Raw genomic sequence first — 24,847 nt, 5'->3', positions numbered from 1 at the left:
CACCTCCAGGATGGGCTTTACAAGGCAGTCTGTAGCTCACTGAGCGTGGCAGCCTGAGTTACCTGTATTGCAATATGTTGTATTTTCTCCTTCCCAGGGTCATATTGGTCTTCCAGGCCTTAGAGGACCTATTGGACAACAAGGGCCTCCAGTAAGTGTTTCAAACAAGTGAGATTTCTCTGCTGACTGTTGAAAATATGTTTCCATTTGCATTCAAATGATTATTTTCATTTATTTAATGTATGTTCTTTTCAAAGGGAGAGCCAGGTGAATTGGGAGAGCAAGGACCAAAAGGAGAAAGAGGTTCAGAAGTAAGTGGAAAAAAGTAAACCAAAACTGCACTTAGTTGGAATTTTTAGGATTTTGTTGTTCACTTGCTATCCTTGGAAAACTGTTCTATAACGCTAAAACTGAGTGTTTGGGTTTCCTTTTCATACCTGCAGGGACAAAACAAAATTATAAAACGGAATATTGCATAATGATCTTGGTTAGTAAATATGTGTTATTTGATAGGTAAGTAGTTTTAATTTGGAGTGATATCAAGCATTATGAGAGGCTCTTTTGGAAACATTTGAGTGATAATTTATTATCCCCTAAAAGTGGAGTTTCCTGTGGCAAATTAGCTCTAGAGGCCAACTAAGGTTTTGCTTCTCTGATCTGTTAATTAAGCCTCCTGGTACTGCACAGCACTGAGTTTTCAGAGACCTGGGAATAAGGAATTTACTACAGAATACTAGAGCAATAATGAGAGAGCAAATCATGACAAAGATCAAAGACCAAATCTTTCTCTTTAGAAATATTAGTTTGTCTTGGTGATGTGTTGAAAATTGCCAAAAGTGTTTATGTTCTCCCATGGACTGAATGTCATTGGTTTTGAGATTTCAAAAGATTCAGGCTAAAAGATTTCCTAAAATACCAATTACCATTGCAATTTAAATGAGACATTTTGTCTGAGGAGTTCCATAAAACAACTCTGTTAGATTCAAAATGTTGTAGGTAACTACAAGAATCTGTTGTAGACTAGAACTGGGGAGCAACAGAAAGGAAATATCATGTGGAGAAATTGTCATCTTGTACTCTGGCTGTGAACTGGGATATATTGCTTTTGACAAACTACTCACATCCCAGGACAAAATCAGCAATACTCTGGAGAATGTTTTCTTTGTCTTGCAAATGCTCCTCAGATCAATACTGCCATTTACAAATATGGAACCAATATCCAGCATGGAGCAACCCATCAGAGCTTAAAGCTTAAAATATCAGTAGTGGGAACATGAATATAGTCTTAACTCCAGTGGCATTACTGGTGCTGCTGTAGCAAGCTTTGTGAAGCTAATCCCATAAACTGCAATGGTGAATCATCTGGGCTTACTTCATGTGCATCCACAAATCTTAATGGCAAAAATATTAAGTTATTTGAATATGCACATTCCAGTTCTGACTGGTGGACATTTTTATGCCATTCTTAACAAAAAAGGCATTAAATTCAGCAATAGAGCAACGTTTTGCTGGTTTTATCATATTTACATAATTATAAAACATTTACACTTATAATAACTCTTTCACTTTATTGCATGTTGTGTCCTATTGCAGCATGGTAGTTATAGCATAACTTTTGCTTTCAGAAGTGTGTTTGACATAATTAGTCTAGAAAATCTTGGAAAACTTTTTCTTCTTGTTCTATGCTGACAAGTGTTATTCTTGTCCCTGTTCCTCGGTAATTGCATCTTTTAGATGGATAAAATTAGTGCTATAGGTCTTTATATTCTGTGGAGACTATCCTATAGCAGAGTTCTCTGAGAAGCTTTTGACCCATTCTGAGCTTTTCTTCCTTGGTGCATGTGTCACTAAACCACTGACAAGAATGTTATCTGTTCAGTATCTCTGAGTTTTCTGAGACTACCAATTTCTAGATCAGTCAAGATGAAAAAGAAAGTCTGGTTTTAAGCAAATTTTATCTTTTCTGTAGTGCTTAGATTAAAAAAAATTCACATCTGTATATGTGATACTGTTATTTTCCAGTATTCTCTTCCACAGACATTCAGTGCATTTACATTGTCTACTTTTCATGACTTCCCTTTTGAAGAGTAGAGGAAATGCTGTAAAAGTAAAACACTATAAAAGTTTACTTTATCACAGAGAGGTGGCTGATACAGGAGAAATTACCAGATTCGTGATGAAAAACATTTTATGCTTATTGTTAGAAAATTTTTAAAAACCGATTCACAAAACGGAAAAACATTACACAAATCTGCCAAAAATGTATTTGCTTTTACTTGAAAAACCTTCTACTGTCACCTGAAATATGAATAATCTGGTCCAGGCAACGTGAACATGAATACTAGAGGGGAACAATCCTCAGCTCTTCTTAGGGGATTGAGTTTAAGGGGGATTGAGGGGATTGAGGCTTTTGTCAGCTCACAAGTATTTGTAACTTCTAGGGACCCACAGGAAAGAAAGGAGCAACAGGTCAAGCAGGCAAAGCTGGAATTCCTGTAAGTAACAAAATTCTACAGCCTGCCTTCAGCTTATGAAGCGAAGAAAATACTAACTAATAAAACCAAAATTGAATCGTGCCAAGGGTACCAGAAGGTCTTCTGTTCACTCTAAATAAACTTCTTATTATCCAGGAAGTGTAAAGGAACCCCTGTCATTTTTGAATATTCATAACCTTTGAAATTTTGTTAAACTATACTGAATTATATTCACTTACTCAGCATATGGAAGTGACATGCAACTAACAACAAGGTCCTTACCACTTGTGAAGTAATTTAATTAGATCATTTTTGGAGTCTATTTGGAAGTTATCACATTATATTGCACAGAACTGTATTTGTGTTCACTTCTGACCCCATCAGTTCTTTGCTCTGCTGCAGCCTACAGAAGCTTGGATCCATATGTCCATGATGGATACATGTAGTAAATGCCTTGAGGTTTATTTATTTCTCTTGCTTGCCCTGAGCTGAAGTTTTTAATCTTTTTTCATGAGTTACATGTAGAGGAGCTGACTTGCATGCCCTTTTCCCTGAGGAAAAACAGGGCAGGAAGCAGTAGGTGTTCTGTAAACACAACGAAGAACAAAATACATCAAGGTTATTTTGGTCCCCTACTAAATAATGCCACACAAGCACATATTGTAAATAACTTTTACTACCTCACATCAAAACACTGTCAGTAACTGGAGAGATGCAGCTGTTGCACAGAGCTTGTACCTGCTGGGCAGAGTGCAAGAGGAGCCTTTTGAAGACAAGGAACTGTGTGCCCTGTGTAAATACTCAGCATTTTCTTCTGGAGGACTGCAGGGATCATTCAGCAGGCAAAGGAAAAGAAGGAAAGCAGGACATACAGAGAAGAGACAAGACAGCAAAACTAGAACTTGAGGAAGTTTCAGAGCACATCCCAAATGAAGATACTTAAGCAAGCAGAAGTTAGCAATAAGATTAGGATGGCATGCTTCTTATATCCTATATGGCTGGTGTTACTTATACCTATTCAGACAAAATGTGTTGTAGTTAGAGCATTTCACATTTCTGGGAAATGGCATTGGTAGAGAGATTAGTGCAGAACTCCAAGCTTTTTAAGACAGTGTAGGTCAGTCTAAAGGGTAATAATTTTAAGGAAAGTAGTCAATGTTCCTCTTTTGGATGTGACATGAGACATTTTGGTGCAAGTATATAGCAACAGTTACCACAAACTTGGCATATTATAAATCTGTATTTTTGATATGTTCAAATTTGAACAGCATAAATTTCTGGAAGTTCACTACTGAGCATTCAGTAAAATAAAGGCTGAAAAGGCGTATGGTTGAGTTTTTTTCAGGGATAAATAGATGACCTTATCAGATTTCCTCACTTCAGTTTAAGAATTGACACTCTCAGGAATCTTGCAGGCCTGGCACACAAAGGGGTCAGTCCCATGATTTCAGCTGAAGTTGCTCAGATCCCATGACAGAGCAAGTCTAAGGTTAGACCAGTAGAATTCTAAACCAAACATGCTAACTCAGAGCTCCCTCTGTGACTATTCATTCATGTCACTGGGCCTGTTGTTATGTAGTGTTTAGGAAATACTGTGACTGAAATCCAGTTATGAGAGGGTGAAGATGAAGAGAGCCAACAGTGCTATATTTGATTTGAACTTTTTTCAAGGGACAAACAGGGTCACCAGGGCAGAAAGGAACAGTTGGGTACCCTGGACCAGAAGGCATTCTTGGGAATCCTGGCAAGACTGGGCTGTCAGGGGAGCCTGGCCCTATGGTAAGTTGCTTTCCACATTTCCTCTATGTCATTTTGCATTATAGATTTTCCAGGGTTAAGGTATTTAAAAAAGAAGACACCATTCTAAGTTCCCTGATATCTTGAAAGTTAGACCAATTTTTTTTTGTTTTCTTTCTCTTTTGTTCCTGATAATCCAGCCAAGATATAAAGCTAGCATAAGGGAAGTGTGCTGTAAAAACAGTTTCATTGGTATATGAATATTCCAATGGATACCAGTACAGCAATGATATATGAATATACAGCTATGTGCAAGTCATTTCTTAGAGAAGCTGCACAATTCTGTTCCTGAAAATGAGCCTGAGACTATTTCCTCATAGGATCTGAGATAAGCCCACACTTTCCCTATTGACTTTGTATTTGTAACCTATGTCTCTCTACCTAAATAATTATGAAGCTTTGTCCAAAACCAGTGAAATAGAGTATTAGGTATGTGAGGTATCTAAGAGCATTCTTGGAAATGGGTTTTTTGTCTGGCTGTTCTTTGCTGTGGGCTGAAGGTGGTGACCTGCTGCCTCTGGGAGCAGTGAGACAGCTCTTTGATTAGTCCCTGCAGAGATGGGGAGAAAATTCCTTGGGTAGTTCTTGTCATTGGAAGTCTGATCACTTTGATTTCCAGTATGAATTCCTCAATAGTTCTACTCAGATGGAGCAATAATTGTTATAAAAGATTGCCAAGTTAGATTTGGCGTTAGGAATTAGTCAAGATGCCGGACGAGGCACTGTTGTTTCAGGTATAAATTTCCAGTCTGGTTGAACAAAGAGAAAATTAAACGAGTTACCCATAGGGGGCAGATGCACCCCACTCAAGCCTCTCCAGTCTCAGGTCATGAACTTCTTTCAAGTTCTTAAAATTCTTTGGAGCTGGATTATAGAGAATCACGCCAAAGAATTTTTGCATTTTTTGCCTTTGCACTGAAAATGTCATACAATCATAGTAAAGACCACTCCATTAGCCCATTATAGTTTGTAATAAAGGGAGGCTTATGACTTATTTTTGCCACAATGAATAAAAAGACAACTTTTGTTATGTAAGTTTATCAGACCATTAATCTATAAGCCACATCACCATACTCAAAAGCCCAGAAAATCACATTTAATACAAAAACTATGTTTTATGCAACCCTTTTATTCCTATGAGTCCTTAACTGAATGTCATAGGAAATAAGGAAGATTTATGCTTATATTTCTATTCAGTTACATCAGAGATATACTGATTTGTATGGCAGCAAATTTCCATAATCTATTTTTTAACATGTCAAAAGTGGCTTAACTCTATGTACTCGCTAACGTATTTTTCATTTAAAATAGCTGCTTTTAGGTTGATAGGTTGATGTTCTCATACATTTACATAGCAAATGTTCTGATCTTTCTTCATCTGGTAATGTTATTTTGTGTGATTCTTTACAGAATGTACACAGCCATACTAGTATTACCAGTATGCCTGATCCTTATAAATAAACATGTTAAATTTTGACTGTTTCTTTGGGAAGGTAGTCTCCTTCTGTTTCATGTGGAGTTACTTCTTTTTAAAAATTGAATACTGTGCAGTTCTGTGATTTTCAGCCTTTTACTTTTGGAATATTAGCAGAAATGTACGTGATACTGCTGATCACTGTCTTTCTATTTATTTTGATGTACTGTCATTGTGTGTCCATAAATACAGAAAGCATTAAGTGGTTTTGACTGATTTTATGTTGCCTGTTTCAGCATACAATGAAAAAACGTACTTGGCTGTACTACTTGTAAACCATTATTTTCAATTTGTTAAGGGCAATAAAGGAAACTCAGGCTTACCAGGTCTAGCAGGTCATCCTGGAGCTCGAGGTCCCAGGGGATTGCCAGGCATGCCAGGGCCCATGGGAGCACCGGGGCTAAAGGTAGGTACATACATGGGATCTGGTTAAGTACAGTTTTGCTGATAATGCTTATTCTTCATGCTGCATTTAGTGGCTGTGGAACCACCATACTACTGTTAATTATGTGATAACAGACACCAAGTCATATTTGAAGGGTAAGATTGCAAGTTGTGTTTACCACATTTCCATAAACTGTAATTTGAAAATAGAGATCTCATCCATCTGAATGCTATTCCCAACTCCAGAAGCCATGAAAACACTTTGTATTTATTCACCCCAGCTTCAGGGTCAGATGTTTCCTAACTTTTATTTCTAAACTTCTGTAGCTACTAGAACAGTTGGGATGATTTAAATACCTAAGCAGTCCAGTAGCAGAGTGTTGCCATAACTTCAAGCCTAAGTGCCAGGTTTGGGGGCTAATAAGTGCATCTGGAATGTCCATTTATCACAGGACTTAAATTGGTTTTGTTCAGCCCTTTCACAAAGAAAGAAATCTGAGTGTGCTCCATTTTCCAGGCAGTTCCAGATACCTAATATCAGCATATGCTCATATTAATTAGACTCATTTGAGTTTTAAAACAAGCAAAAAATGGAAACATTACAGATAATCTTCTTCATTCAGAATAGAAGTTTTTACATAAAATCATGGTTTTTATCTGAAGTCATTTTCTTTGTGGGATTTTATGGGCAAGCCATTCTTTGAAAACTTAAGTCACTTGGAAACTGCAAATGCTGTCTTTGTTATCATTTCATGAATATATTTTAGTATAATTCCTATTCATTATTTGCAGAGTTTATTTCTTCCAGTCTGATTTTTACTTCTTTACCTAGACAATGAGCTATAGGAAGTAGTTCCTGCTCAGAAGTGCCTACAATCTGAGAAAGGCAAGGAATAGATGAGTTGAGGGTAACTGTTGCTGCATATAATACAGAATAAGCATTAATAAGGCTCTTACTGAACCAAGCCAAATGGCACAAAGGTAAAACCTGGGAAAGAGCATAAGCACAAAGCATGAAACCTGTATATTCACCTCAGCCTTTATTGCACCTCAGTAACCTCCTGAGCTAGACTGTCTTCTGTGTATTTGATAGTCCTCAAAGGATTTCTCTTGCAGGAACTTGTCTAGTTTCCATTTGAATCAATGTAGATTTTTAGTCTAACAGCGGTGTATTTCAACAAGTACACTGTGTCTTGCTCAGAGGACTATTTTTTAAAATTTACTTTTAACCTGTCTGTTCTGTATTTCATTTTGTGAATTTTACTGCTTACACTGGGCAATACCATACTAGAATTGACCCAACATGTATGGTTTTTTATGTTTCCAATTCAAGGAGCAGTCAAGTCACATTTGCATTTTAGTGATGTTTAATTATTTTCCTGAGGGAAATAAAACAAATGGAATAAGTGTATTTCTTAAGGAGAAAGCATGTTCCACGCTTCTGACAGGAAACCTGTATTTACATCTGTGACTTCCATAATTGCAATAAAAGATATATTTTCTTCTTACTGACAGGGTGAGAAAGGGCTTCCAGGGCATCCAGGAAAGCGAGGCAGAAGAGGCCTTCCAGGATCACAAGGTGACCAAGGAGCAGCAGGAGACACTGGACTGAAAGGACAGACTGTATGTAATCACAGTGGTTGATGCAAAAGCAGTAGTCCAAGAGTTAGCAATGTGAACTAATGGTAAGGATGCCTGCTCCTATTACAGGGAGAAGATGGAGATCAAGGTTTAATGGGGTTTCAAGGATTCCCAGGTCCAAAAGTATGTGCTCGTTCTTTTCTCTTAGATTGTAAGCTATTTACAGAGTGAGAACATTATGAAAGCATAGATTTAATCAGCTTTAACACTAACTTGTTCAAAATATCTCTGAACTGTTGGAACGTGGAAGGCAGAACTGTGTATTTCCTGTCTAAGGACAAACATTTGGGTCAGTGCACTTGGTATTTTCACTGTTACTGCCCTTAGAAATTATCTTACTTGCACTGATTACAAGAGTTTGAAACAAGGGGGTAGCTAGTGTCCGTGTTTGATTAAATTGTTCCTTTGCATTTTCAGGGTCCTGCAGGGGACATTGGCTTAGTTGGAATTCTGGGCCCGAAAGGTCCAACAGGCCAAGCTGTAAGTGCTTCACTGCATGGAAGAGATTGTTAGGATGATTTTTTGCGAATAGCACGTGTTTTTAACTTAGAGAACTATCTTTTTTCTTAGTAACAGAGCCAGAAGCCTCTAACCAAATCTTTCTGTCTGAGTCTAGATGCCCTTTGCTTGTACTGCAGCACTGCTCTGGTTACATCATGCTTACAGACACGATAACAGAGCTGGGCCCTTAATCTTGAAAGAAAAAAGCAAGCTCTGCTGACCAAGTGTGGATCTCTTAGTGTAATCTTATGACTTCGTATTTCTTTGTCTATTGGAGCTGAACATTCTTCTTACTGGCAAAACTGCTGGTTGTGTAACTATGTTTTACAGAAAAAAAGAAATAGGGATCAAACTTTGCCTGCAGTAAGACACAGTGGTGCTCAGACTTTACTGATCAATAAGCAGTCTTTTTTTAATGAGCATTTTGGTTTTATCTAATACGTTCCTAACCTTCATTAGCTCATTCTTCGTGAGATTCTGCTTCACTACTCACCAAAAAATGTAGAAACATGTTCAGCATTTTGTGCTAAAGATTGAAGCATGGGAGGCCTCACTGCAACCTGTTATCTCACTGCCACCTTTCAGACAGTCACAGAACTGAATTTGTTCAGCTACCAGATGCAGAACAGCAGCTTTAGAGGACTGTTCTGACAGCTACTTTATTTTTCTAAACATTCCTATACAAGATAAACACTGGACATGAGCAGTTTGCTCTAAGTGAAATTGATCTGAAAAGTGGCAGTTTAGCAGGACTTACTGGAAGCCTTACAAGAGTCCTCATGGGCAGTAATATAGCTCAAGACAGAGTTGGTTGTAGCTCAATAACTGTGTGGTCTTTTGTGATGAGAGTACTTAAGTTTCCACTGGTTTTGGTGCATCAGTTTTCACATTAAAGAACGTGTAGGGGCTTTTCCAAGCACAACTATTACAAATTAATATTAAGTATAATACAAATTATACTTACCTTACTGATTTTGTTGTATGTGCACTCAATATTTAGAGAGTATCACCGTAGTCTTTTGGATATTTGACAGGTCTGTGTGCTGAGCAGCTTTAAACCAGGACATGTCATGAGGTTTTTCTTTATTTTGGAAACATGGTGAACTAATAAATTCTTTGCTTGTTTGCAGGGATATATTGGCCCTGTTGGTCAAGAAGGCATACCAGGCCCAACTGGCAGACCTGTAAGTTTCCTTTCACTTTTGCATAATTTTGTTTAATCATCTTGTTTTCCAAACAGCAACCTTCTTATTTTTCTGTTTGCAAATAGTAACTAACAGGACCTTCCTTGTTATACCATGCTGGTAAATTAATGTATGTGACTCCAGCATGTGTACTGCAAACAAGAAAAAAATGACAAAAAATAATGACAAAAAAGTAATTGCAGTGGCCTTCTGCCTAAGTACAACATGCAGGGGGCATGGGTACAGGGGCAGTGGGCAAATCAAGGTGTAAAACAGCACACAGTAATTGCCACCTGGATATTCTTCCTCAGCCTTTGGTCTGAGATACATTTAGAGAGCACCCACACTCAGTTTCAGTATAGTTTATTTTTTTATTTCTTGTGGGCTGTGCTGTCCAGAGTGCCCCTCTAGACACTCTGGGAGTGCCCATGAGCACCTGTAAAGTTGTTCCAGGTGCTGATGATGTTACAGCCCTCTTACAACTCTAACACCATTGTGGCCTCTGTGATGATTTTCAGTGTACCCCAGGTTCCCTGCACTGGGGAAGCTCTGCCCTCACCCCTGTTTCCATCTCATTCCATCACATTCACAGTGCCAGAGCCAGATTTGTTTTGCAAGAGAGCCCCGTGGCTCATGTCTCCAGAGCACCCAACCACGTCAGGCAGTTTTAGAAGCTCTTTGTACCATGAAGGTTCCTCTGGCTGATCAAGTAGACTTGGAGTAAATGAGAATGTCTAAAAATCAAAATGATCATAAAAAATAGTAAATATACAATAAAAGTAATAAATGCTAATATTTGCAAGTGAAATAGAAAGCAGGGGAATGTCCCTTCTATAATTCTTTCCACTTGTTGGAAAAGCTGGTATTTTGTCTTGCTCCATTCTTTTCAGCTGCACTGAGGAGAAAAACTTTACAGTTGTGTGCAGCTGTATGAAGGCTTTTAATAGACTTCATATTAAATGTAAATGTTTGCCATTATCAACCAAACATTTTAGTTGAAGATTACTTCTACGTGTTATGAAACACAGCCATCAAGATGCAAAATTTTTCTAGAGAAGAATTTTAAGATTGTTCCCATCCTTGGGAACAAAATTTAAGTGGAAAACCAGCCAAAAATAGAGACAGAAAAATAGTGTCTAATCTATGAGAGTAGAACTAATAACATCATAAAAACATCTATGTGGTGAATGAATTTCTTCAGTGATGGAGAGCACTGAGTTTTGTTCTCTAAAGGTGGTGAAGCACTGATGTATTGAATGTGGATGAAATTGTGGAGAACACAGGTGATGGACAGACAACACAGTTAAAATTATTGAGAGAAAACACACTTGCGAACTGAAACTTTCCACATATAGGAATTACAAAATGTGTTCAACTAACTTCATTTTCTAGTAGTACAGGAAAATTAAACTCTCAAAGCTGTAAATACTTCCACAGATGAGACTGGACTTTTCATGTAAGCAGTATAATTCTCATGGATATTAATCTGCTTATTTCAGTCCTAGGCAGCTAGAAAGCATATCGGATTAACAGCTGCTCTTTCTTACAGGGACCAAGAGGTGAAAAGGGCATGAGGGGTGAAATGGTAAGATGAAACAACTTTTGTGCTTTCATTCTTTGGGCTGTGTAAAATCTATTTCTGTGTTACGCTGAATGTACTCCTGCGTGCTCTGAATGCCAGGCAGTCGTGTTGTGCTCCTGGAGAGCACTGCCCAGGAAAGCTGGTAGCCTGTGTTAGAAGTCTGACCTTGTTCAAGTTGACTTATGCAGATATGCCCTGTGGGTGTGAGCTGCTGGTCCTATGGCCCCTGGTCATACAGCAGTCACAGTCTCCAAATCTGTCCATGTCCAGATCTAAAAGGAAAACCTTGTGGCACATTTGTTGTAAAAGATCTAGTGCCTCACAGCATGCACATGTTCATAGATCTGTATCTTCTTGTCTAGAAAGGGAGAAAGAAGCTCAGGAGAAGCCTAGACCTGTGGGTGGGTGTCCATGCAATGTATTCCAACCGTAGGAACTATTGGCAGCACTGATGGGTTATGAATTTTTTTCAGCAAGATTCGTCGTACATTCTTGAATGTTGGATTTAATATTAAATTTGTGTTTGAGCCAGTAAAGTCTCCAATTAGTTATGGCTATGTGAAAAGTCATTAAGTTATCATATTTACAGCAAATACAAACACAAAGTTGGTAACCATTACCTTCTATGGCAGATGTATAATTAGTTCCTTTTCCAGGAAAAAGCAGATATGATCTTTTTCCTGTTTCTCTTACCCTGCCTTTCACCCCATCTCACTTAAAATTTAGTTTCACGTATTGTATTTTGCTTTTAGCAGCCACTTCTAAAAAATTCAATCAAACTGCCTTATAAAAGTTTTGAAAAATAAATCTGAAATATTCAAAAGCTTTTAAAGAGCTAAAGCTTGGAATGAAGTTTCTTGTCTGTGTCTTGGGGAACTCTCCTCTTTGATTCTAATGCTCTTGAGGCAATTGTTATCTCGGAATAAGAGGAAAACTACTTTCTCAATTTGCAGTTATCTAGCTTTGCTGTCTTTTTCTACTGTTTGTTCATAAGAATTGTTATGACAGCATAGAGCTAAAAATGCTGACACTAAAAAAAAAAACCAAAAATAGTCCTTAAAAAAAATCCAAAATGTTGAACAAGAAACATCTGTTTCCACTATTGGTGCTGGTGTTTAAGAAGTTATTTCCTAAATAAATTCTTGAATTCATCAAGATGAGTTAATCTAGTAAGGCTGTCCTCAGAAGAAGAATGTTTAATTTTAAATCATATACAGTGGCATTACTTTCCGCCAAGAAAGGGATGTATTTCCAACTACTTTCACATACAAAGGAGACCAATTGTTTTTTTTCATCCATCTGTGTATCCTGAGCTTTAACTTATACCTTTAAAATTTACATTGGCATTCTTCCTAGAATCACACAGATTTTAACCTTTTTGTAGTATATTTAGTTATATTTTTTAGTCTGTCAGGGTTACAGAGTTCATTACTAGAAAGAAATGTCCTTTTATCCCGAGAAAAACGTGGAATGTAAAATCATATCTTCTTATTGAGGCCAGTGGTCAAGCACACATTCTTTGTTAAAAATAGTCTTTTCAAGAATTTAAAAATTCTTTAAAAATATGAATATCTTTGGGATTGCTCATGCTTTCAAAGTTAAGTGTATGTACTATTGTATGTAAAATCTGGGCCTCCTAGCATTAGCAAAAGATGGGGATTTTGGCCTTTGAACTTCTGTTCAATCAAATGGAGTGATTAAAGAATTAAACAACACACTGAAACTAACTGGTTTAGTCTCAGCTTTTGTTTTTATGCACTGAGATTACACTTTTCTCACTTAAATTCTTATGAGAACAAAGGTTAAATTAAGTAGATTTGTAAAAGTAATCTGGTACATTCCAGTAAAATATTTAGCAATTAACTTAGTTCATGAAAAGTGTAATTTAGTCTTATTTTTCTGCTCTGTAGCAGAAAGAAAGAACATTGGTAAAATCCCTACTCTGTGCAGTACCTTTATATTTTAAAGATTTGTAAAGATAATTGCTATAGCTCTCTGAAGTTTTAATGCATTTAAGAAATGTGATATTCCACAAAGTAGTTCATAAATAGCATTCAGTATTTACCTCTTTTTTTTTTTTTTTTTTCCCATGGGTTTTACTGGCAAGGAGACAGTGGATCTAGACAAATGACATTCCTCTTTTGCAAAATACCTTTGGAACTCATTGGAACAGTGCAGGTTTTTATTTTTAAAACATTCAGTTCTATTTCAGAAACTACTATAAATTTGAACTGCTCTTGTCCCAAGACTTCTTGAGTCTTAAAATGGATGGTCACACATGCCAAGAACATAGAACATTAACTGAAGCATTCAGTCATCTAAAAAATATATTGGAATGTCTAAATCTCAGCATTCAGAACAAGGACATCTATTCATCCGAGAGCAGTGGTTACTTAGGGACAAACTGATGAAGACTTTGTACCTTTCCTTGATTTGGTATTTGCAAATTTAAGTCCTGAACCAAGATAAACAAATATATCCTTACAATGTCAAGTTTGTTTCTCAAGATTCTTTTTCACACTTTCTCTTTCATTGTATATTAAACATACTTGGCCAAGCATGATCAGACAGGCTAGTGATATATTCACAAGAGACTGAAGGTGTCCTGGAGCAGTGCAACAGCACCTCAGCACCTGACCTGAATAATTAAATGTGGAGTCAGCCTTGCCAGCTGGCACACAACAGTACAGCTCTGTGAAATGCAATTGGTTTGCAACAGCTGAGGAACTATGCCAAAATAGTGAATAGTATCTGTGTAAACTTGGATCAGTTTTGTAATAATGAATAACAACAGTATTTTATGCATATAATAGTAATAGGATTTCAAAGAAAGTTTCAAGCTGCGCAATAATCAAACTCAGGAAAGTAAAGAAAGCTAGTAATCAGTTACTTGGCACAAAATCCACAGGGATATCCATACTACGTAGTACTACATATGCTAAAATTACTTGTTCTTGTATTTCCATTTTCCAGCATTAATGATTAACATCTTTTATAAAGATGTTAATCATTAAATATCTACCTTAGGCTTCCTAAGATGGAAGATGGCTTCTAGTCCCTTCTATACGTGCAAGTGGATGAAACACAAATAAATAGGGTCAGGATGTATTGGTTGAAAAGCTCACAATATTTACAATCCATGGTCCTTATCTTATTAAGGTCTTCTTGGTAAAGTATCAGAAAATCATCTATCTAAACATCCAGAAATTGCTTCAGTTTCGAATTTCCTCTGTTCTCCAAAGAACACATACAAGACATGGCTCTTGTCTGAAAGCCATTTACAGTCCATCAGCATAGCCTTGCTAAAGCTGATGTTTGGAATTATATGGTGGTCCCCACTTTTCACATCCTTTGTAATCCAGCAGCCAAGCCCCTCTGGCATGGCCAGGGCAGGTGATGTGCAAACATACCTCAGTTGTGCAGCTGTCATTGCAACCCCTGGCAGATGCATTCCCTGGCACTACCACATGCTCTGCCTTAGGACCTAAGAACTGATAAATTTGCAGCCTCAGTGACTTAGGTACATTGCTCTGGTTTGAGATCCTCTTTTTTAAATACACATTAATATTAGAGTGAAACTGGTTTTTCTTTAACCATTTCCAACTGCCTTGCTTTTGGCAACTTGAGTACAGCACGAGTTCAGCAGTTGTAGCATGAAATGACACACAGACCTTGCTTGCTGTGAAATCTCACAGCAGAAACAGTTATTATTATTATTATTGTATCGAGTGATTTACAACTTAATTCCTATTTGACTAGATCAGTTTCACAACCTTTGTCAGCATGACCATGCCACATCAGATTATTTGTCTTTTGGCAGAGATTTAGTACTAGCGTGACCATACTGACGTATGAGGGCTTTTGCTGGAACAGCTTATTGTGCTCAAGTAATTGGTACAAGCAGCATGGACAAAAGAATGTTCTGCTTAAATTGACTTAGTAATTTAAGGTGCAGATCTAGCCCATGCCTTTCATTCCTTCTCTTTTTCTCTTCTTAAGGCACTGCCACCAATTCTTTTCCTTGTCATCATTTGTGCCATTGTAACAATAGCTTCTAGCAGCTTTGAGTACATAGAACTTGAAGATAAGAATCTAACAGAGACACAAGGGTCACTGCATATTAATAAATGTTCACCACTATTCCAGCTTAATGTGAATAGTGGATTAAAGAAAGAATAATTCAGATGCATTTATTGTATTGGAAAGGTCCATGTTCAGTTCTAAGGCAGCCTAAAACTCAGGTTTCCATGCATTGTAGGCACTGTAAGCTAGGGAAAAGCAGCTCCCTCTCCTCTCCTCTGCAATCCTCCTACACACTAAAATGATGCCACTTACAATGAGAAAATAAGGGCATAAAGGAAGTCTGTCATATCACTGTAAAACAGTGAACATAACATGTTCTGGCTGAAAATTGACACTGCTGATAAATTCAACTGATAAAAGCCTGGCATGCACTCATGGATTAAAGTGGATCAGTTAGATTTTTGCAGTTACTGATAACATTATCTGCAATGTTTTTGTGATTATTTACCCCTTCTAGTACTTACCTTGTCAGCATACATATAACACTGGCACAATGTATAGCACATTATATATTAATACTTTCTATGACTTTTAATGTTCCCCTCATATCAGAAGTAATTGAAGAAACAAGGAACCAGGCAACACAGCAATTCCAACATGAATACTCATAAGAAAATGGAGCAGGGTACTTTAACAACAGTAACTAGCAATCTACAACTTTACTAGAGCTGGTATCACACCTTCTGCCTTATACACATTGGGACATTTTTGTGATTTAATAAATACATAAATGTAAAGCCAGAGATTTTAATGTATAACCATTGCATTCTATCTTCATTTCTTCTAGGGGCCTCAGGGACAGCAGGGCCAGCCTGGGCCACCTGTAAGTGCATAAAAAACTGTGCCTGTATTTTTCCATTTTGATTGCACTATATAAAGATGTGAAGCACCTAATATCTGATTTTTTCCCATTCTCCAGGGACCACCTGGACCACCAGGACCGAGGGTAAATTCTGTAACAACTCTAACCTACAATACAGTGCTTTATTGAAAGTGAAAATAACAGGATGCTCTTCAAAAGTACTGCTTGTTTCACTGCTCAAAGAATTTACCACCTGCACTTTTGTATATTCTTGTTCATCTTTTTATATTCTGAAATACCTGTTTTTTAGAAACAAGTGGATCTCAATGCTGCTGTTCAAGCTTTGTTTGAGTCAAATGCTGCCTTACAGATGGAGGTATATATTTAAATGTATTTACATTATCATACAGGGAATGCAATTATAATTTTATTATTTGAGGATATACAGTGTTTCTTTTCAAAGACTTAGTTTTAAATTAGTTTTAAATTAATAATGGGTAGCAAGTAATTATAGAATATAATGAAACATGCTAGGATTTATAGGAAATAGTTGAAATGAAATTAAGAGAAGCAGTGAGACTTCTACTTTTTGTCATGATTGGTAGTAATGTAAATTGCTGACTGTCACACATAGAGGACTGTATCTATTCAGACTCAGTCCACAACAGCAGCATTTTGGGTTTGATTAAAAAAAAATATTGACATATATGTGTCTGGCTGCATTGGTTGCAAGAAAATCCCTTACATGGATAAGGTCAAATAAATTTGCATAGATTTTTTTAGGTTAAGCCTTAGATCTCACTATTTAAAATCTGAAACCTCTAGGTTTATTTAAAAGTGGACCAATTTTTCCTTCCTTTCCTTGTATCCATATTTTTATGTAAATATATCAGAATGACAAATTTGCATGACCTAAACCTGCCTTAACGTCACTGCTCTGACAATTTTAATAAAGTGTCCTAATTGGTTTATTGGGATTTATTACCCTTACGTGGTTTTACATGGCTGACTGCATTCATATAAACACTTTGATTCTCTCTGGCTATTCAATGGCCTTTTGACCTTTGACTCTTACTGCATATACTGTTGTTGTGACACTTCTTTGTGGTAACGCATTTGCTAATGGCCCTTGGCAGAAATACCAGAATACTGAAGTAACTTTACTAGATCACAGTACAGAGATTTTCAAAACGCTCCACTACCTTAGCAATTTACTGCACAGCATCAAGAACCCTCTTGGCACAAGGGATAACCCAGCACGCATCTGCAGGGACTTGCTTAATTGCGAACGTAAAGTGTCAGATGGTAAGTGTCCACTTCCACACAAGTACCTTTCAAGGGGTTTGCTTCCAAGTGGGGCTTTCTCCATTAAAATTCTGATCTGATCTGATTTAATGCTTTTATTTTTCTTTTATGGTATTCTCTTGCAGTGTGCCTGTCACAACTATATTTATTTCATCTTAAGATAAAATTTCTGAATTTTAACGATGGAAGTATGTAGCTATCTAATATTATATAAATATTAAACAGATTACATCTATCAGTAAACAGATGCATCCAGATAATTTGAAAATGCAATTTTGTGATTCGAAATTTTCCAAGTATCTATAGCTAATTTTTCAATGAATTTTGTGTGGATCAGATTCTAGATTCCTAATGAGAAAATTGCATACCATACATTCCCACTGTCAGATACGCTGACAGTCATTGTATCTCAGAAGTTCCTGAAACAATATTTCAAATAAAAAATCCTCCTATTTAAAGCTGTAATGTCAGCATAATTGTAATCAGAAGTGGTTTATTATGGTAATTTTTCTCAGTAGTTGTTATTAGGAACAACATTTTCATGTTCCTTTTCTTTCATTTCCTTGTGAAGATATGGTGATAATATATGTTATATTTGCCAAGTATGAATATTTTAACAAATTGCTTAGTAGTAATTATATTTTGGTTTTATTTTCTGTCTGGAATTATATACTAATAGGAAAATACTGGATTGATCCAAATATTGGATGTCCTTCTGATGCCATTGAAGTTTTCTGCAACTTCACTGCAGGTGGTCAGACATGTTTAACACCACTGTCTGTTACAAAGGTATGTATTGCCTCTAGAGACAGTGTCTGTGCTTGAACTGTAAACAAATGCATGCTTATCTACTTAACTCATTAAAAAGTGTTAGATTTCAGGGGGGCATTATTGTGTGTCTCTGTGGAAGGACATGTTATATATTCTGGTATAGAAGTTACAGATTTTCTGGAGACTATATACGTTAGTAATTCTCACAGTGTTCATCTATTCACCTATGGTGCTAGAATTATTTTGTTTTGCTTTACACTTTCTTATACAAGGCATAAAAAGAAGCCTGAAATACTTCTAAGCTCCATTAGCACCTCATCACTCAGGGCACCTAAGCATAGAGATGCTGAGGTTGTCACAATAGAAAGGATGGAAATTATTACTGCTTTCCAACACTTAGGCACTTTTAAATGCCATTAGGGAGGGACTAGTTTTTTGTCCATCATTATTTCATGCTCTTCTTTACATGTAGTTCTTGAACTCTTGGGAATAGAAATCTTATGTTTGTGAAGTTCTGTATATGCTGTAGTCATTGAAGTGCTTCAGAAATTCTGTGAAGTTCACATATGCATTCCTACATTTGGAAGATCCCTGAATATGAAATAGTCTTGGAGAAATTCTTTGTGAATAATGAGTGACTATATTTTGTCTAAAATCAAAATATACTTATGAATTTTTGCATTTGTAATGGACTATCAGTATTGCCAGAACCTATGGTCTAAGAAGACTAAACAGCAGAGTGATGTGGCTTCAGTTAAAACACTGCTACTGATAATATCTTTGTTTGAATCATGAAAGCATTTCTTTCAGTTGCCTTATTTAAAAATACTGTTTTCTGACCAGCTGTGCTTCAGCAATGTTGTGAGCATCAGCAAATGTTTATATTTAAGCTTTGAAAACATCCTATGAAAGCTTCTGTTTATAGCAATGACTGTAATAGAATCTAACATCTCCACTGAGGAATGCAAATCCTGCTCTTTGGCACTGACCCCAGTGTATGTAAACATGTACACATGTTCCTGTGCCTGAACACCACTTACATGTCCATGGCACTTGGGGTTGCTGTGGCCATTCAGCACAGTCCAGCTGTAACAATGCTTTTCTCTCCAAATTTAGCTGGAGTTCGGTGTTGGCAAAGTGCAGATGAACTTCCTTCATTTGCTGAGCTCAGAAGCAACCCACAGCATCACAGTCCATTGTCTAAACACACCGATATGGGGATTAAATAAAGCAGGTGGCCGGAAGACAGCAGTTACCTTCAAAGGATGGAACGGTCAAATATTTAAAGCAAACACCCTACTTGAACCTAAAGTGCTTCTGGATGAATGCATGGTAAATACCTTTTAGCACCACACTATTAAAGTGATGACAGAGGTACTGTTTAGACATTACTAACCTGCTGCAAATAAGTAACAACCATTTAGATTCACATCCCTTAAAGCTCGCTTCTTTACATAGCTCTGCATGTGCCAGCCTTTAGATACAAAATCACCATCTCTTCAAGGGTAAAAGGAATTGCAGCGATACAGGCTATCTATACTTGCTGTTTGCATTGTGTCTCGTGTATTTTGAGACTGTACGAAGACACTGCAGAGACATCAGCACAGAAATAAGGAGGCCCTCCAGGAAAATTTAGAAACAGTTACCCTCAAAATGAAAATTCAGGCTTCAGAAATGGCGTTTGTTAAATTACAGTTTCTGTAAGAACTGCTGAGAGAAGAAGTGTTTGTGTGTACTACTTCTCTTTCACTCTGTGAACACAAATTTCATTTGTGTGTTGAAGCTCATCTTTTATATGACTCTAATATTCTTCTCCTGTGTGTTTCAGATTGAAGACGGCAGCTGGCGTAAGACACAGTTCTTTTTTCACACTCAGGACACGAATCAGCTTCCAGTTGTTCAAGTTAATGCACTTCCTCACCTCAAACCAGGACAGCAGCACTTCGTAGAAAGTGGCTCAGTATGCTTCCTTTAAGATCCCTGTCCTAGGTTTCTTGTTACATCAACATGGAGTTGCTGCATAGATTGAATACAAAAGTATCATCCATTGCTGGCAAAATTACTGGGAAACTGAAGAATCATTTCAAGTGTTGTTGGTTAAAGAACCTCAGGAAGAGAAGGACTTCCTCCTAAGGAGAATGGCATTGAAAAATACAATAAAGAAAGAAAAGACTAAAGCAATTTTCTTAAAGTATTTAAAAATAAATTTCTTGGTGCTTTCTTGCAAAATTTTCTGGAATGGAGTATCTGAACATGGACTTTTTCAGGACATCAAGTGTTCTTAGCATTCTTTTTAACAACACTGCACAAAAACCATCCTGAGGAAAGCTGGAGACATATGACACTAAGGAGCAATACCTGCTAATGCTCCTAAATGTGCAATAGCTTTTATATGAGACGTGAATCAAGCCACAGTACAGTACAGTAAGTCTTCTTCTCTTAAGCGTTGTTTTATTCCAGTCCTTCGTGGACACACACATCTGAACAGATGGCACACTACCTCTTTTGTGTTTCCTGTCCTTGCCTTGGTGCTCTTCATAACACAGGGTGCTTGTGGCCTTACCAGACATTGAGTCCCTTTGTATCTTTCAGACTGTATGTGCTGGTTACATCAGGATCTGTTTCTGTTGTAAAGGTACCTATTTTAAACTGTTGGTCACATACGTCACATAATGAAAACATTATTTATGTGGATTTCTTGTTGAAAACATTTTTGTGTACTATTTTGGAAATGGTGTATAAGACAGCGTATTGTATATGATGCATATAGTCAGAACAGTTTGTGTTACAGCCATTGTAAAAATCATTGTAAGAAGAGCTACCTAAAGTAGTTTTGACTTTTAAATTCTGTATTTCAGTTAGCATTGCTAATGCCAAAGCCATCTTAAGGTGATATATTCTGTATATATTTTGTAACTTCTGAAAGAATCTACTATCCTGTGTCTTCTGAAAGGCTGCTGTTAAATTATAATCAGCATTTCATCCTCTTGGAAATTCCATATTTTTGCAAAATTTATTAGATCGTTTTGGGTTTTTAAAATTAAGCCTAAAATGTTCAGTGAAGTTTTTTTTAGTAAAAAAGAACAGTCTTACCATTAGGAAAAGGACTCTTAATATCGATATGCCTCTATCTATTATTAATTCAAAGTGTGCTCAGGAGTACACAGCAAGATGATTCCAGACTGTATTTGAGGGAGCCTGGGAGTGTTCAAACAACCTGTCTTCATCTGCAGGAAACCACACCACCAAAGTATAATAAAATAAGCTTCCAAGCTATCTCTTTGTCTTTTGCTGTTTTGTTTTGTGAACAGGTCATTCTTGGAAATGGTGAAAATCCTCTAGAAGGGCACTTTTCTTGGGTGGCAGTGCTTCTCTTCCCAAGGGGAAATACATATGCTCTGTGCCATGGAACACTGCCAGAGGGACAGTGTTTGCTTTTACAAAGTAATGTACATGTACATCCCATCTTATGTTTTGTATCAAAACATCATTTTTGACCTCTTTGAGAAAAATCTGATAAAATGAAAAAGCTAGATTACAGAAGAATGAGGAAAAGTCTCACTTTTTGCATTTTCAAGATCAATACACTGACATTATGATTTGACATTTGCTTTTCGTTTGGCTTTGGAGGTGATGTTTTGGCAAATGTTTGGGGGTATTTTGTAAGATGACAATTTTTTAGAAAATGTCTGCTTCATGTATATTTTTATTCATCTCACTGCCCAATATTTGGGAGTTCCTAATCTCAGAAATTATCTATTTTAAAAGCAAGGAGTTTAAAGTCTTGAAAGGCTGCTCGGATGAGAGTAAGTGCATTTCTGTAGTTGAGGCAAAAATGCCCATCGCATGCAGACAGGGGGACGGTGGCCTGGTGCAGCGGCTCACACAGGTAAGGAGCGCTGGCCGCTGTCAGCGCTGGGGGCTGTCGATCCGTCTGGCAGCGTGCTGGTGTGCGGGGCAGTGCGCGCTTGGGAAGCCTGCTCTGTGCTCCGGAAAGCCTCCCGGGCTGGGACATCGGCCCCGCGGGTCCCGGAGCCCCTCGGGTAGCGGAGCCCCTCACGTCCCCGAGCCCCGCGGGTCCCGCAGCCCCTCACGTCCCCGAGCCCCGCGGGTCCCGCAGCCCCTCACGTCCCCGAGCCCCGCGGGTCCCGGGCCGCCCCGTGCGGCTGCGCTGGCGCTCGAGGCCGCCAGGCGGCGCCGGCGCGCAGCAGAGGCCGCGCGTGCCCCGTGCGGCCCCACGGCGCGGCCATGGCGGAGCGGGCCGGGCCGGGCAGCGCCGGGCGGGCGGCGGGCGGCGGGAAGATGTCCCTGCACAGGTACGGCGCGGCGGCGGCAGGGCTGCACGGGCTGCGGGAGCGCCTTCCCCGGGGCTCGGCGGGCGGCCCTGTGCCCTGCAGGCCGGGCACTGCTGCCGCGCGGGTGAGGCCCGAGCGAGGGGCGGCGCGGTGCCTCCGCCCGGGGCCGCGCGGGGGGCGGCGGGCAGAGAGCGCTGGAGCGGTGGCGGGCAGCGGGCACTGCGGAGATCCTGCCGAGCAGGGAAGGGGAACCCCTGTTCAGAGTAACTCCCCGTGTCTGGTTTGCAGTGTTCGGAACCCTTCTTTCCGGTTTGTAAAATGGCTTTGTGCTGCCAGTTCACGGAGCTCGTCAGGCGATGGAATTGCTGGGCTTGTCCTTCAGGCCCTCCCCACCAGCAAGCAGCGAGCACGTGGTGGGGAGAGGAAGAGAAATAGGTTAGGGCTGAACCTGTTTATCCCAGAGTAGTTGAAAATGGTGGTTTTGTACTCTTCTTGAAAACTTTACTGATGTAGGGGAAATGTTAGTTCTCTTTTCTGTCAGATTTAACTGTTGACATTTTTCCTAAGAGTGGGAGAAACAGCTGGTCTGATAGCCTAGTTAAAAACATACGGTCATATTTTTAGAGGACTTTGGTTTTTCACTGATATTTATTAGTTATATTGATAAGCCTTACACTTTGTGCCTGAAAGGTTCCCTGACTTTGGAGTTAGCACTGCTGACAGCCAGAAGTTGTTTTGCTGACTGTGTTGTCATCCTCTTTTTGTTCCAGTGAAAAAATGGGATGCATTGTTCATGGTTTAGTGAGAATCCTTGAAATTTATTTTCCGTCTGCCTAAAACTGCGAATATTATAAGCCAGCATGATATAGTGCATATTACAGGTGGTGCAAAAGGAGAAAAGCACTGACACAACCAGGCCCCAAAGCATGAACTGATAAAGGCTTGCCATGTTTCCAGCTCCGCAGTTGGCATGTGGGGTTTTTCTTCCAAGCATCTCCAGTGTTTTAATGTAGGTGTGTTTGGAGATACTCCCCATAGCTTGTGTTGATTTGTCTGCCACCTTTCCTAATCCAGGGTATGTGTATTTTCTCTTTCTCCTTTCAGGGTGCACTTATAATAGCTTCTCCTGAAAATGCTGATGGATGGCCTGGTGCCTGGCTTTTGAGCAGGCACTTTCATAGCCAGTCAGGTACAAAAATGCTGCCTATTGAGAAGTGTTTTTTACTTCTTTCAGGTGTGAAACCTGTAGCAAAGAAGAAGCTAAGTACAGATGTCCACGATGCATGAAATATTCGTGCAGGTATCTGTTATCTGAACTAAATAGTTTTGATTATTTTCCCCATTCGTGTTCTGAATGTGTTAATTTTTTTTCTGTCATTTCAGCCTGCTGTGTGTCAAGAAACATAAGCTTGCACTGAGCTGTAATGGAGTCAGGGATAAAACAGCATTTATCTCTGTAAATGAATTCACTGACTTGAACCTTCTGAGCGGTAAGAACACACCTTGTGTGTTCTAAAACTCCATGGTTTTACTAGGCTGGCACTACATTTTTCTTTGTTCTATTTAACCTTCAGATTATCGTTTCCTGGAAGATGTAGGAAGGACAGCTGATGCTGCTGCTCGACATTGCATTGTGCATAGTCCAGCAACAAAAAGACTTGTAAGTTTTTCATTTTCCTTTTGCTCTGATGGAATTAGGGTTGGCTACCTTTGAATTCCCACTGAGGTGGTCCCAGTCCAGATTCCAGAGCTGGTACCTCTCTTGTAAAGGTACAAATGGCCCAGAATTTTAGAGCCAGATATCAAGAGAAGTCTCTAGGTGTATGCAGTAAACTGATGGCTACATCCTGTTGCTTGGAAGAAAAGATCACTAATGATTCTTAAAATTTATGCATGAGCACTGTTGCTGTTGGATGATAGATGTACGTTAAGAAAGTCTGAATGTTTCCTTACACCTCCACAACTTTTGAATTTTTAAGTACACACTTCCCAGGTAAACAGTGGATTTATTGATTGCCTAAAAATTGTTATGTGGTTCCCTGTATACCAAATGAAGACAGCTAGAGCTCTTCAAAGACTAAACCTAAGCAAGAGTGACATAAAAGCCAGCCTTTTAAGGGAGAAGAGGTTTTTGCTGAAGCTCTTTCAGCTACCAGGCACACTCCCCAAACTAAAAGCAATTAACAAACAAACAAAACCCAAAAAAGCGTCTATTCCAGCCTCTACTCCAAAATATTTTGCCTCATTGATAAATCACAAAAAGGCATCAGGGCCATTTTGTTTTCCCATCTTGTGAAGATACCTTGAAATATAGCCCTAAACTCAGGACTGACACTGATGACAGAATAAATTCAGAAACTCCAGCTTCCTCTCTGGCTGGAGTCATATTCTGTATGTATTGTGTGTATTTTAGCCCCCTGATGTCCTGAAAGTGTGTGCTGAAGGTGGTGAGGCTGCGTGGCAGTGTTGGGGTGTGGTGCTGGGCATGGTCATGGGATGGTGCCTTAGTGCTGCCCTCAGATCAGAGTTTGGCAGTGGCTGGGATGTGTATCCA

The 24,847-nt window shown here is 38.6% G+C and overlaps 2 protein-coding genes across 3 annotated transcripts in view; both read left to right on the top strand.

Annotated features, from left to right (window-relative positions):
- The window catches only part of COL24A1 (collagen type XXIV alpha 1 chain), a 120,981-nt gene extending 99,714 nt beyond the window's left edge, over positions 1 to 21,267 (top strand). Inside the window, exons 44-60 of one of the 2 annotated variants that reach the window (XM_063407447.1) lie at positions 98 to 151; positions 258 to 311; positions 2,442 to 2,495; positions 4,146 to 4,253; positions 6,044 to 6,151; positions 7,645 to 7,752; positions 7,840 to 7,893; positions 8,188 to 8,250; positions 9,402 to 9,455; positions 11,005 to 11,040; positions 15,908 to 15,943; positions 16,040 to 16,066; positions 16,233 to 16,298; positions 17,059 to 17,227; positions 17,907 to 18,016; positions 19,115 to 19,330; positions 19,827 to 21,267. In XM_063407447.1, the coding sequence (XP_063263517.1) occupies positions 98 to 151; positions 258 to 311; positions 2,442 to 2,495; positions 4,146 to 4,253; positions 6,044 to 6,151; positions 7,645 to 7,752; positions 7,840 to 7,893; positions 8,188 to 8,250; positions 9,402 to 9,455; positions 11,005 to 11,040; positions 15,908 to 15,943; positions 16,040 to 16,066; positions 16,233 to 16,298; positions 17,059 to 17,227; positions 17,907 to 18,016; positions 19,115 to 19,330; positions 19,827 to 19,973 (1,464 nt within the window). In that variant the 3' untranslated portion in view covers positions 19,974 to 21,267. Of the gene's footprint in view, positions 1 to 97; positions 152 to 257; positions 312 to 2,441; positions 2,496 to 4,145; positions 4,254 to 6,043; positions 6,152 to 7,644; positions 7,753 to 7,839; positions 7,894 to 8,187; positions 8,251 to 9,401; positions 9,456 to 11,004; positions 11,041 to 15,907; positions 15,944 to 16,039; positions 16,067 to 16,232; positions 16,299 to 17,058; positions 17,228 to 17,906; positions 18,017 to 19,114; positions 19,331 to 19,826 lie in introns of those variants that run through there. The other variant, XR_010081463.1, reaches the window with a different exon arrangement.
- A 566-nt stretch (positions 21,268 to 21,833) lies between these two features.
- The window catches only part of ZNHIT6 (zinc finger HIT-type containing 6), a 33,626-nt gene continuing 30,612 nt past the window's right edge, over positions 21,834 to 24,847 (top strand). The window contains exons 1-5 of the mRNA XM_063407011.1: positions 21,834 to 21,887; positions 22,085 to 22,314; positions 23,528 to 23,593; positions 23,677 to 23,783; positions 23,868 to 23,953. Of these exons, the coding sequence (XP_063263081.1) occupies positions 21,834 to 21,887; positions 22,085 to 22,314; positions 23,528 to 23,593; positions 23,677 to 23,783; positions 23,868 to 23,953 (543 nt within the window). The remainder of the gene's footprint in view (positions 21,888 to 22,084; positions 22,315 to 23,527; positions 23,594 to 23,676; positions 23,784 to 23,867; positions 23,954 to 24,847) is intronic.

Source organism: Prinia subflava, chromosome 10 (genome assembly GCF_021018805.1).
Source record: "Prinia subflava isolate CZ2003 ecotype Zambia chromosome 10, Cam_Psub_1.2, whole genome shotgun sequence".
NCBI lineage: Eukaryota > Metazoa > Chordata > Aves > Passeriformes > Cisticolidae > Prinia > Prinia subflava.
Note: the sequence above shows the minus strand (reverse complement) of the source record. Positions and strands in the feature narration are given on the sequence as shown.